Genomic DNA, 12930 nt, shown 5'->3' on the forward strand with positions numbered 1-12930 from the left:
GACCAGGATCAAACTGAACTGGAAACTTATGATGCTCTAAGCAACTGAACTACCTGGCCAAAGCCTGGAAGAGGTTATTCTGAAGATTTCAGTGAGAGCCATCTTATGAAGCCCATATGGAGGTAAGAAGAAAAAATAATAATACCTAATATCAGGTAAGACGTATGTGGTATGAACGTGCTTTATCTGTGGTATCTCATTTGATGCAAGTACAACACAATGAGGCAGGTATGATTAACCCCATTTCACAGAGCAGGAAACTGAGGTATACAGGGGTTAAATAACCCATCCATGGTTATACACCTGGTAGCCCAAGTCATCTGGCCCCACAGTCCTCACTCTAAAAGTGGTGTCTGGATGGAAATGTTACCTTCCTCCTCCTGTGGGGCTGAAATGGGGAGATTGCCTGAGCTGGACTGAGCACAGTTGCTTTATTCCAGTCCTTCAAGTTTGGAGCTGGGCCCCAATATCCAGAAAGGGCCACTGGAAGACACTGTTCTTCTCCTGGAATTAAAACACAAACTACAGCATTAGAAAGTTCCATGACCACCGCCTCAGTCAGGATGATGGATGGAAGGTGGGAACCCAGTGTTTTGCAGAAACCACACAGCCAGTGTCCATATTGCTCCCCGCCTTCCATCCGCAGCCCTAATTTTGCACTGGGGAAGGGAGCAAGAGAAGCGAGGCTTTGGTTTCCTTTGGTAGGTGTTGGAGAGGAAGGAGCGATGGGACAGTGAACCTTTCATTTGGTCCCTGGGGACAGGGCATGGTAGACTCTTCCAGAAAATGACCCCTCTGGGACCACCCTCGCTGGGCAGTGGGAGATAGAACGGTTGAAGGCCTCCCCAGAAGCAGTTCTGCTGGGACTTGAGGGAGTTTCAGGAGGGAGACAGAGGGAAGGTTCCATCTGCGCCCTGTCCATCTGATTTCCCCTGGCCTGCCCTGGAGACTGAGGCTGGAGGGAAAGGATCTCTGGTTGCACAGAAAGAGAATCTACAAGGTGATCTTAGTGCTCATTTGCTTCCCTGAAGGTTCTGAATGAAAATAAGTCCATTTTATGTCCATCCTCCATCTCTCACCCATAGCTCTATCATGTGCAGCTCTAAGTTTCCCCATCACCTTCTGTCTTCAGGATGGTCGGCCCCTCTCTCCCCTCTACTAACTCTATTTCTGGGTCTGTTTCCCCCTTTTCTTTGCGCCCTCCATTTTCCGTGTCCCCATCATTCCCTGTCTCCTCTTTCCCTGTAAATGCCCCTCGCAAGGGACCTGGAGTTCTTCAGCTTAGCCTGGGACTCTGGAGCTGGCCTCTTGGAGAATTTCGGAGGATAACTAAACATTACATTCAAGTGAATTTCTGTCTCGAATCCACTCGAGCAGAAGATGGAGTAAGAGTAGGGCTCTTCCCCAATCCCTAACGGTCCTAAGCGGGGAGGGAGTGGGCCTCGTGGAAAGCCGCGTGGGTGGTAGGCAGAGCAGGAGATTCTGCTCCGACGTGGGGGACATGGGGCAGAGGTAAGATGATTTCCTTGGTGCCTGACACCCATGCGCACCCCACCCTGCGCCATCTCAGTGATGGGACATGCTCGCCTGATTAATATTTCCCTGAACTGAGAACAGGGCTTACCGCGTGCCTGCTTAAAAACAATAACATCAGCTAACATATGGAGATGTCATCATGATTAAACAGTAAATTATAGCTGAAGACGGCGCGATAATGATTTAAACAATCACCACAACAAGAAAAAAAAGGTTCTTCAATTGCGTTTCGGAGTCTGGACGCCCTGCATTCCTGGAGATTTCTCCAGGTGCACTCGAGCGTGGTCCCTGGGCTAGGACAGGGCGAGGGAGCCCCAGACACTGCGCCAAGCTTTCTCAAGCCGACCCCCCCCCCCCCCCCGCCCCCGGGCCATCTGGGACTGGGCAGAGCGGGGGCGTGGAAGGACCTGGGAGCGCATTGGAGCCGCAGGAAGACGGGGTTCCCGGAGAAGAACCCTGCGGGGAGAACAGCTGAGTCCGCGCTCCCAATCCCCGCCGCTCTTCGCCTCTGCCCCTCCCTCAGCCTCGCCTCCTCCCCGTTGTGGAAGGAGATTGATTTCTAGGTGGGAATCCCGCGCAGAGAGGGAAGGGGTATCCTCCGCGTGTCGCGGGAGTCTTCCCCGTCCCGCCCACGCCAGGAGCCTGGGGAGAACGGCGCGCGCGTGTTCTTTTGTCGAGCGAGGGGCCGGTTCTGCGCGCGCGGGCCCTCCCTGGGTCTGCGGAAAGCCTGCGAGCGCAGGCGGCGTGCCAATCCCGCAAAAAAAAAAAAAAAAAAAAAAAAAAAAAAAAAAATGAAGAGCCTCCCCCTTTCTCCTCGTTCGTTCTCCGCCTCCCTCATTAAATAGATTCGTATTTAAAATAGGCGCAGACATTTTCATTTGAATACCAGGGACTGTGCTCGGGTTAGAATAGTCCTGTTTATACTTAGACGGAAAATAACCGTTGAAACGAAACGATCCAAACGACTAGCGTTCCGGGTGCGGGACCTCTCCGCGCAGGTAGTGAGGACTCCTCGGGTTCTGACTGAGAGATCGGGGGTCGACGCGCGAGGGCGGGGGGCGGGCGCGGCGCGTGCGTGAGCTGGCCGCGGCGATGTACGCTGCCACTAAGACTCCGTGCAGCCTTTAGCGCTCCGGGCGCAGGGGCGCATGTGTTGCTGGAATTCAGTCCGTGGGGGGAACGCAGATTGGGCTGTGACCTAGCGGGTTTGATTTATGAACTGTTACACTAGCGTTGTTTACTCATTGCGTTTCAGAGCCCCGCGCACCCTCGGGGCGCCGGCCGGCAGACCCGGCGGCCCGGGAACTCGGGGCAGCCTGCCTCCACCCCCACGCGGGGGACCCCCGCAGCTCCCTCCTATCCTCGCGTTCTCCAGGAAATCAGATTTCGATTTCACTGAGCCCAGACACACACATTCGGTTCCCCCGCCCCCGGCCGGCTGCAGTCCTGCAGGCCTGGACGCCGTTTCCTCCGCTCCCCTTTACTCTCCATTGTTTACTTCTCCGTGAGCCCATGCGGGGCCTATAAATAGGAGAGGTGCAAGCAGCTCCACGGTCTGATCAATAAATCCCCGTCTCCTTGCCATTTCGGCTGAGCTGTCTTATTAATTATGAAAGGATTCACCTGATCCCTGCCAGGGACCACAGCCGCTCGGCTTCTCTGTTAGCCCTTAATGGCGGTTCCTTCGCTAGACGCCACCGGCCACCGCAGAGGAAGAGGCGAGTCGTGGTTAGGGCTCCGACCCGCCTGGAACGGGGGCCGCGGGCCGCCACTGGCCTTCGGTCGGCCTATGCTTTCTCAGCTGAGCGCACACCCACTTCCTTCAAATCTTAGCCAGAAAGGATCTCTGCTTTTTAGTTATTTTTAAAAATAACTTCCTCTTTCTCTTCTTTGAGTAAACAGAATGTCATGGAAATGACAGTGTCCTAGTTGAGGAAGGTCTGCCTGAGGATGATAGATTATCAAGTGGCGAGTGAACAGGTGAATTTATCATCTGGCTTCGTGTGTCCCTTCAGGTACCTCTGAGAGCTCAGCCAAGAAGCAGGCTTGGGGCAGGAAACAGACGACACCCCCATTTCAAACAATAACTTTTATTTTATACTTCTCTATACTTTGTAGCAAATCTTTTTTGCTGAATTTAATTTATAATAAACTTTTTAAATTACATCTCTCTCTTTTTTTAAAATCAAGGCTCTCTATGTCAAAATCTGTTTAAACTATATTTTAGAGTAACATTTAACATCCCCCCTTGTGATCTACACCGTTGGATACTCGGGTATTACTGTATGTGTAACAGCTAAAACAAGAGAGGAGGGAAAAGGAAGGCAGTGGACTTGGAAAGATGCATCTGTAACAGGTAAAGCCGAGCCTCTCAGTGACTTTAGCGGCATTTCTTCTGCCAGCCTAATCTTGGGTTAGAGAACCCAAGATTTCCCCCACGCTTTTCCTCTCTCCCTCCTGTCCTTAAAACACAAAGCCAACAACCTGTCCTTTTACTTTTCTTGAGGAGAAATGTGCAGCGGTAATGATCAAAACAAGATACTGTGGAAGAAAGTAGTGAGCGTGAATTATTCACCAATAGCTTCCCTTGTGGACGTCTATCCTGACTTCATTCCCCTGGCCTTCTCCTCTCCTCTTTTCTGTTAGGAGGAGCCCGTCATTTCTCATGTATTAACATGATTAGTATAGTAGGTGGCCCAGGGCCGTTCCTGAGATTCTTTTGCCAAAAAATAAAAATTTTAAAAATGGGGTGGGTTTGCCGTTTTCTTATTTGTATGTGCAGAGGGACTAAAGCTGAGGTCCGATTTTGGCTGTGCTTGCTTGCTCACTGATTGGTAACATTTAGGAAATAAAAAACACAAGAGATCAAACAAAATCAGAAAGAATCAGAATTTCCCACAATCCTATATGAGTGTTTTCAGCATCACAGAGAATCACAACGTCCCCAAAGAACGAATGAATCTTCCTCTCGATTTCCGGGAGCATGGAGTGAGTGTGGGTGGGCGCGCGGGGGGAGCCGGCCCCGCGCTCAGAAGGAAAGCCAGGTTGCTAAAGCTGCCGAGAGAGACGCCAGGAGCACAGGGAGCGCCGGGAGCAGGTACCCCGCCGCCCCGTTGCCGCTGCCGCAGAGTTCGAATAAGCTGCCTTGGATGTTGAGGTTTTTGGATTCTTTTCTCAGTTTATCCCATATATCTTTCGCCCCTTCCTGGCAATCCGTAAGGGCTGTGACCGTGCAGCTGTGGAAATCCTCCCAGTATCTGGCGAGGAACAGAACAAACAGAAGAAGCAGATTCACTTTGGGCGCGGGGGAGGACCCTGGGCCTGCAGCCTGGGCGCGCCTCCGCCCTCGCAGCGTCGTTAACCTTTGCAGGAGCCCCCTCCCTACCTCCTCTCCACTGCCCTGGTCCCGGGGTCCTGCGAGGTCAGCCTTCTCCGGACCCTAGCCCACCCTGGAAACTGCGGTCGGAGGAGAGGGCCTCCCCCTTCCCTGTCTGGTTTTTCTCCCCGTGTGCCCGGCGGGGAACCCAGCAGCCAGAATCCAGGCCGCACCGGCTGCGCCGCGCTGGCACCTCGGCCTGCGCAAACAGATTGCTTGCCCTCCTCGGGGAAAGCTAGGAAAACAGTGCTAAGCCTTGCAAGCTGCCGCCCATTAATGCCTCTTAGCTTGCAAGATGGGTTACTTGCTCCGAGCGCGGCCCCCCCCACTGGGCTTCTCACTTTCTCCTCCCCCTCTCCCCTTCTGCCTCCTTCCCTCCTGGCGCCGCGGTACTTCCTAGCCCGCCTTCGCCCTCTCCCACCCTCCTCCTTTCCTTTTGTTTCCCGTACTCCTATTTTCCCTTTCTTTCCTCCTCCCGTCTTTGTCTTCCTCCTTTCTCCTCCCCTTGGTTTTCCTCTGTTCAGTTCCTCACTTCTTCCCCATCCTCGCTTGCTTCGGTCCTCCATGGCTCCTAGCCTTGCTTTCCACAGTCTCCTAGCTCAGGTTCGGTCTGGAGGCTCCTGCTTGTCTCGCCCCTTCCGGGGTCCAGGAGTGCAGTGTCTGAGCCCCTGGGGCTAGCTTTGTAAACCTGCTTTTTGCAAACCTTTGTGCTCCCGGCTCTGCGCGGAAGGTCCCTCCTCTTCTCCCTCCGCCCCCAGTCTTCGTTGTGGGCTGAGACTCCCTGAGGACTCCTCCCCAGAGCTGTGGGGAGATAGGGCCCAGCCCCCCTGACCAGGACTCCAGGGCTGGCGAGGGACCCACAGATGCCAACCCTTGTGGCACCCGGTTCCCCATCCTTCCCTCCCACCTCTTCTTCCCTGAGCCTCCCTCAGCAGTTTCCTCCCCCACCCACTCACCTACTAGTCCTGCCCCCCACAACCTTCAACCAACCTGTCCTTTTTTTATTGCCCCCCCCCTTTCTTCTGAAAACCTAAAATAGATCCTGGGACTAAATATAATTCCAACCCGTGATCGATTCCTGGGGCGCTGTCTCCTTTCGGTGCTGGGTCGATCGGTGTGTCTCAGTAACTCCCGCTGGCTTCCACCTCACCCGGGGCCCTGAGCGCCAGGTCACCAGTGACCACTCTCCACGCAGTTTGATTGTATTGTCTCCTATCTCTCCCTCTCACTAGGTTGAACTGTGAGCATGTTGAAGGCAGGCACTATGTTTCATTTATCCTTCTTTCCACTTCCACCTCATCTGGCTAATAATAAAGTTAAAATGCTTATTAGATTGTGTTAAGCTCTGGCTGTTTTCTAATGACCTTCCGGAGTCTCTAATTTATGGGGACTGGGGGTCCAGGGGTGTAAGGCTTCTAGAGTCCTCCATTGGAAACAAATAGCAAGATTTTAGAGAAACCTAAGAGGCAGAGGGGCAGCTCTCTGCATAACTGCACCTCCCCAAGGATGTCTAAATTTTTCCTTTCCTTCTTCACGCCCAGATGGAAACAGGACCCTCCTGGAAGAGAGGCATGGCGGAAAAGGACAGACTTCCAGGTGGGAATGGAAAGAGGTGGGCTTCAGCAGTGTGTTGAGCAACCAGCGCACCAACCCAATGGGAGCTTCAACCCACCTGTGGCCTGTGATCTCTGGGAGGGGCCCTCCTTATTTCCATTTGTCAGAACCCACATTTTGCTAAAAAAAATTAAAATAACTTGGAATAACCAAGTTGTGGCAAATGATGGAGGATTTGGGATCTGATCTATGTTTAACCTTTTGTTGTGCTTTATAGATACATTCTTACCTATGATCAGACATTTGGAATTACAGTAGGTAAGTATGCATGCCAGACCCAAACTTCTGTTGCTTTCCTGATAGGAAGGTACCAGCTACTTAGCTGCTGTGGCTCCTGGTGGATACCTGAGTATTTAGGAAAATGTGTGGCAAAGTTGACCCCTGTTTATTCATAATTTAAACAAACACCCCACCCCAACCCCAGGAATCAGAGAGAGAGGAAAGACTTTACAGTATAAAAAGGTGGTACAACAAATGGTCACTTCAATCTCTGGGGTACAAGGAAGACATCTTGCCTTGACTTCATTGAAAGGGCCATTATGAGGGGGGATTGTCACAGCTGTTTTTGAAAAATAAAGTGTGTGTTATTGCAAAGGACAGGAGTATTTCTAAGGTCTGCATCAGCTAAAATGTCGCTGGGCCTAGCCATGAACTCTCATGGCCCTCCTTGGGCCCTTGGCTGCCCTGGTCTTTGATTACCTGTGTAGACCAAGAAATAAGTATGCTTAGATAAAGAAAGAAAAATGAAAAAGCAAGGAAGGTAACTACCCTAAACCTAGGAAATTACTATAAACTCAGCAGTCAGTTTGCCAAGACACTCTCTTCTTGGGCAAAGTCATTGTCAGGAAACCCAATATTCTTTCAGCCTCTCCTGGAAAGAGGAAGAGGGACTTGTGTTCCCTTGCTTGCCCTTCAACTTTCTTGATGTGTACTTGAGGGGAATTTTAATCAGGAGAAATTGACAAAATATGTGAGAAGCTTTTCTTTTAGGCAAGCTTATTACCTAATACACTCCTCAAACCAAAACAAACTTCTTTGGGGAGTACTGCAGAGGCCTGCCATTCACAATGAAGTAAAGAACGAGGTAGACTGCTCCAAGCAGAGAAAGTTGGCGGCAGCTTTCACTGCTCCTCGCCCTGGGTTCCCGGTGCCTCTGTGTTTTACTGGGCTCAGATGGGAACAATCTTCTGCCCATTGCAGGCTGTAGGGTCCCCTTGGGCAGAATAGGCCCAGGCAAGGCCTGAGGGTGGGAACCAAAATGTGAAAATGCTCCAATTCCTGGTGGCATGTATCTCTCACCTCAACAGCGCCCCCTGAAAAGGTACCTAGAAAATCAGAGAAGACACTTACGTGCACACGGTCTTGATGTTCGTTTTGTCGTCCAGGCCCTGCGGGTAGTTGGCCACACTGTCGCCCAGCTTGAGCAAACAGTCCGAAAAGCCCTTAAAGACTGCATCGCACTTGCCCGCTGCTCTCACGGCCTGCACCAGGTATGCTGCAGGGAGGAGGGGACACCAGTCAGCAACGCCTGGATCCCACCCTGCAGCCCCAGGGCGCATCCGCCTGCCAACTCTTAGTGGCTTCCCCGCATGGAGTGCTATCCAGCCTTTGGGTGAACCAGAGTTAAAGGTGAATGAAAGATGTGGTCCCAGAATGAACGACCTATACCCAACTACCATCTTCTGCAGATTGCCGCTGTCTGAGTGGGTGTGGGTTGCCCCAGTAGAGTACATTCCTGCCCTGCAGCTCCCTCCTGCATCTCAATCTATATCTTTTCTGTTTCCACTGTCCACTCTTCTCACTTACATTTCCCCCCTTTATTTTTCCCTTTCTACTCACTCCTTCCTTCTTTTCCAGCACTTCCCTAGCAAGCCTGGTCAGGGCTCTGAGAATGCAATCTTTCACTTCTGAGGTGACAGAGGGGGTCTCACAGCAGAGTGTGTGAGGAAGGGATAGGGAGGCAACAAAGCATAAGGCCATGCAGCTCAATCTAATGCAAATCTTGTGTGAAAAAGCCTGGACTCGGCGCCCAAGACCTTCATGGGTGCTCAGCAAACACTGCTGCCTGAGTAAGTTAGTCAGGTCTCTGCAAGCCACCAGCAGTCACCAGGATGGACTGGTTCGTTATGAAACCGTTTGCCTACCGTGCAGTCTTTGCTTTGAAAGAGATTCTTCTCACACCTTTCCCGCTCCACTGGAGAGAGAGCAGCCTAGGCATCGGGACTGGGCAGGGGCTGGCGGTGGTCCAGGGCAATCAGAGCCGGCAGGGTCAGGAATATGTCTATACCGGCGACCCTGCGTCACCTCCAAGGAAGCCAAATCCTGGAACCTCGGGTGCCCTGCTTCCTTCCCTTCACGGCTCAGCTTCCCCCACACACACTTACCCGCCCCCCCCCCCCCGAAAAACCGGCCACCGCTCCCACCAGTAGCAGGGTGGGACCTTTCCTCTCTAGGGTCAGTCCTGCAGTCGAGGGCCCAGGTGGCTGGAGCCCGGGGCTCTCCGCCTCTAGGCTCAGGGCTGCTTCCAGAGGTGGGACGGGAAGAGCAGCTGGGGCAGTGGGAGGAGGTGGTGGTGATGCAGAAGGAAGAGGAGACCCAGGCCGCACTGAGGTCCACTCTGTTAGCCTCTGGTTGGTCAAACTCTGTGGCTCGGGGCCTGGGAGAGAGAGGGAGACTTGCTCCAGACCGCGGATGTGCTGCTGTTGCCATTCTCTCCATTTCAAGGCCAAAGAACCGGGATAAACGTTCACTGGCAAAAGGCCAAAAACACTCCGGGCGCCAGGAGGACGCGCAAGAAGCGCAGATCTTCGCAGTTGGGGCAAGGGGAGGGGCAAATCTTCTCAGAGTCGAAATTGGCCTAAAATGCCCACGATCCTGAGCGTCCGATCCTTCTTGGGCGCTGTTCACGCCACCGAGGCTAGTGTGTGGATGTCCCCGGGAAGGACCGTACCCCAGAGTCCTCCCTTCCCCAACCGCTGCTAGACACAGGCAAGGAGAAAGGTGACCAAACCTGCAGCAGCCTCCCAGAACGCACCGTTCACCAATTGCTGCAGGAAGAGCAAGGCGGTCCTTGCGCTTTCTAATCCGGAACGGGAAGCTCTGGGGAAGGGACTAAGGTTAACTTCAGCCTCGGCTCATGCTATAGGTAAACCTTGACAAGCACCCCCCCCCTCCCACGTGAAATATTAAAAGCCCGTGCGACTGCAATATCAAGTGGTACACGACTGTTCGTTCTAATAGGAATGCGTTTACAACGAAACGAATCCTACCCGTTGTCCTTTATAATGGATGCCACAAATGCTACTTTATAGTGAAGAAACGAAATAAAATATAGTCCATCCATTCCCCCAGATTCCCTTCTCTTCTTACCCCTTACTTCCACCCCCAAAACTCGATGGCGAAAGAGTAGCCCCTAAGATGTATTAACATTTTTAAAGGGGATCTGGGGATTGCTGGGGGCGGGAAGCTCTCCTGTCACGTTATCTTTCCAGGCGCTGCTGGAGAAGACCCTCCATACCGCGCATGTGTGAGTGTGTGCATGTGTAAAATAAGAAGTGAAAATCGCGAAAATTTTTCTTTCTTTTCTTTTCCTTTCTTTATTATTATTATTATTATTAATTATTATTTTGCAACTATGGCTCCTTCTCTCTAGTTGTCTCGGTTTCTAGTTGGCTCGGGCGGTCGTGGAGGCCGGGAGCTTGCGCTCCGGACGTATTTTGCAGGCTCATGCATCAGTGCAGGTCGCAGTCCACGCGACCCTCGCAGCTGTTCCTGGACCCGACTTCAGAGATGCTCGGGCACGCGACCCGGGCTCCTCCCATGTCCTCTCCCGTGTCTGCACCTTGTGTCATTTCCATCCGTTCATTCAGTCGTTTGACCTCTCATTCATTCCAAACTTCCTCCAGCTGTCTTCACTTGTGCTCATCACCCTCTCCACCTCCGCTGCCCTCCTCCCCCCCCCCCCCCCCCCACTTTTCTTGCCAAATGTCAATGATTTGGGACAGCTCCCAGACATGAATTAATAAAGATCGAGAGGCTCTGGTGCAGGAAAGGGCAGACATTTGGGAACAAATTTGTTCATTTTCAATTCCACAGCCAAAAAACGGTCATTTTCGGACTGAGGTTAGTGTGTTCCAAGCGTATCCCGCATGCACAATTGCTGTCTTCCCGGCCCCAGTAAGAGTATGTCCCACCGGGAAAACACAGCCCAGAACGTCCTCTGAGTTAAAACCCCCAATATCAAAATAACTGCTGTCTCCTGCCCTCTAAAAATTTACAGGTTAATTGCAAATGACATATTTACCTATATGCAATATTTAACGGATTTATTGCAAGTAGAAATGTTCTTTATTTATTGCATTTCTCTGAACTAATGTCAAAGAGTGAAAGCAACCAGATTCAAAACATCATTTCTCAGAATTAAATGAGAATGCCCACATCTTGCATCCACACTCTAAACTCCGTATAATGCCCAAGCAAAAAATCGGATCCTCAAAATTATGACAAATGCATAAAAACCCACTGCAAAGAATACATTTTATTGTATAGATAACTGTAAACCCTGTTTCCTTCACATTTCTCATGAGGAAAAATACCATGCATTTTATCTCTTGACCAAAACCAATTCCCTAAAACTCCCCCCACCGCGCCCCCCACCATACTGCAAGGATTTGTCTGCAAAGAAAGCTATAGCCTGAGATGATAAAAGGCAACAAACCCCTCTGTTGCCAGAAAGCCCGTTTGAGAAGTTTCTATTTTTCTCTTGTTCTTTCTATTAATAATCTGCTTCACTTTCACTTTTAGGCCACCTTAATTGATACTCTGACCCACAAGGGAGGAGGGGGTTTTCTAGTGCTCTCTTCCATAATTTTTCATTCTGGGTGGAAAATGTGAACTTTTTAAAATCCAATGACAGCATAACTAGGACTAAACATTCCTTAACACAAAATCAGGACTACATACACCCGTCATCAACTCCAAACAAACAAAAATAACAAACCCCCAACATAACATATTGCAAACACTTCTTAACCCTTTCCTATATATATAATACAGATGCCCATGTAAAAAGGAACAGGCAAATGTTATATCCACATATAACTGGCTGAATTCAAGTTCCTCAGTGATAAGCACATTAAATTACTACTTTGGGGTTCCCTGTCATTCTCAATTTGCCCCCTAGCTGGTCTGCGGTGACCGGTGCAAACGCTGCAGTTAGGGCATGGGGGTGGGGTGGCGGGAGAATGACAAAGTTCTAAATGCAGCAGTCTGAACCCCGGAATATCTTTGCTTTCTGCACATAAACTTTCCAGTTATAGCTGCCTAGCCATCTTTTCCCTGCATTCACCTTTTGATCCTTCAAAAATAATACCTTGCAGTAGCCAATGCATTGCCCCAGAACGCACCAAACCTGGGCTAACCAAGACAGGGAAGCAGAAATGGACGTGCGCTTCGGGGGAAAAAATGGGAGAAAAATCCCCTCTTGCATCGGCTGGCCGCTCACATTTCCTGGATAATGTTTGGGGTCTCTCTCTCTTTAGAAAAACCAACCCGGGACTCGCGAGTCCTTAGGAACCGATGCCCACACCCGTGGGGGTTTGCGGGCTTCTCCGCATCCTGCAGCGGCTGCGGGCCAGTCGGACCCCTCGGCGCCTCGACCCCGCCGGCTGCCTCCTGCCGCCCGCAGCAAGTCTGGCCGAGCGGCCACTTACCTATTTGCACCGCGAGGATCAGTGAAATATATCTGCCGTTCAACTTAAGTCCCATCCTACGTTTAGTCAAACCATTTGCGACCGCAGACCTTTAAATAGTTAGTTTAGAGAACGCGGGGGAAAGCTGAAAAATAGGCATTGCCAACAAGTTCCAGGAGCGACGGAGACTTTATGCACAGCAGAGGCAGAGGGAGGAGAGAGGGAAGGAGAGGGAGAGGGAGAGAGGGAGAGAGAGAGAGAGAGAGAGAGAGAGAGAGAGAGAGAGAGACTGACTAAGGGAGAGAGGGGGAAGAGCTGGGAATGGTTCACTCCATTAGGAGGGGGCGGAGGAAGTACAGCCTCACGCCCACGAGCAGGCCTGACGTGGGGGATGACACGGAATGATTTTTTTTCTAAATAGAGACACCTTGGTAGAGAATCGCCATTTATAGTCATCAGAAGCTGGAATTAATCAGATATATCCAATTAAAGTGCGATCCGAACGAAATCTTGCCTTGGGGGTGACCCTCACCCTTGCGGCCACCCCCACCTCCTTGCTGTTCCCTGCACCTCCAGCCCCGCCCCCTTCCAGCACAGAACGGGGGCTCCCTTCCCCTCCCCTCCTGGAACCGGGGAGTCCTGGCTCGCCCACTCAGTTGTTTCAACCTGCTCCCCCTCCTCCTCCAGCTCAACAGCCAATCCAACCCCCACCCT

At 51.5% G+C, this 12930-nt stretch overlaps 1 protein-coding gene across 1 annotated transcript; it reads right to left on the reverse strand.

Moving 5' to 3' along the window:
• Window positions 1-3614: 3614 nt before the first annotated feature.
• On the reverse strand, window positions 3615-12519 carry NRN1 (neuritin 1). Its single transcript, XM_028512879.2, has 3 exons — window positions 12238-12519; window positions 7877-8021; window positions 3615-4793 (listed from the first exon to the last, which is right to left on the reverse strand). Exons 1-3 carry the CDS (start codon window positions 12290-12292, stop codon window positions 4565-4567), a joined length of 429 nt encoding a protein of 142 aa, XP_028368680.1. The 5' UTR covers window positions 12293-12519; the 3' UTR covers window positions 3615-4564.
• Between the last annotated feature and the right edge of the window lie 411 nt (window positions 12520-12930).

This window comes from Phyllostomus discolor, chromosome 5, assembly GCF_004126475.2.
Source record: "Phyllostomus discolor isolate MPI-MPIP mPhyDis1 chromosome 5, mPhyDis1.pri.v3, whole genome shotgun sequence".
Lineage (NCBI taxonomy): Eukaryota > Metazoa > Chordata > Mammalia > Chiroptera > Phyllostomidae > Phyllostomus > Phyllostomus discolor.

Bases quoted from the DNA above. Each gene is read 5' to 3' on its own strand.
- NRN1 (XM_028512879.2), bottom strand. From the start codon at position 12,292: ATGGGACTTAAGTTGAACGGCAGATATATTTCACTGATCCTCGCGGTG. The intron at 8,022-12,237 runs GTAAGTGGCCGC...TCCTCCCTGCAG, and splicing joins GATCCTCGCGGTGCAAATAG to CATACCTGGTGCAGGCCGTG. The intron at 4,794-7,876 runs GTAAGTGTCTTC...GTTCCTCGCCAG, and splicing joins AACATCAAGACCGTGTGCAC to ATACTGGGAGGATTTCCACA.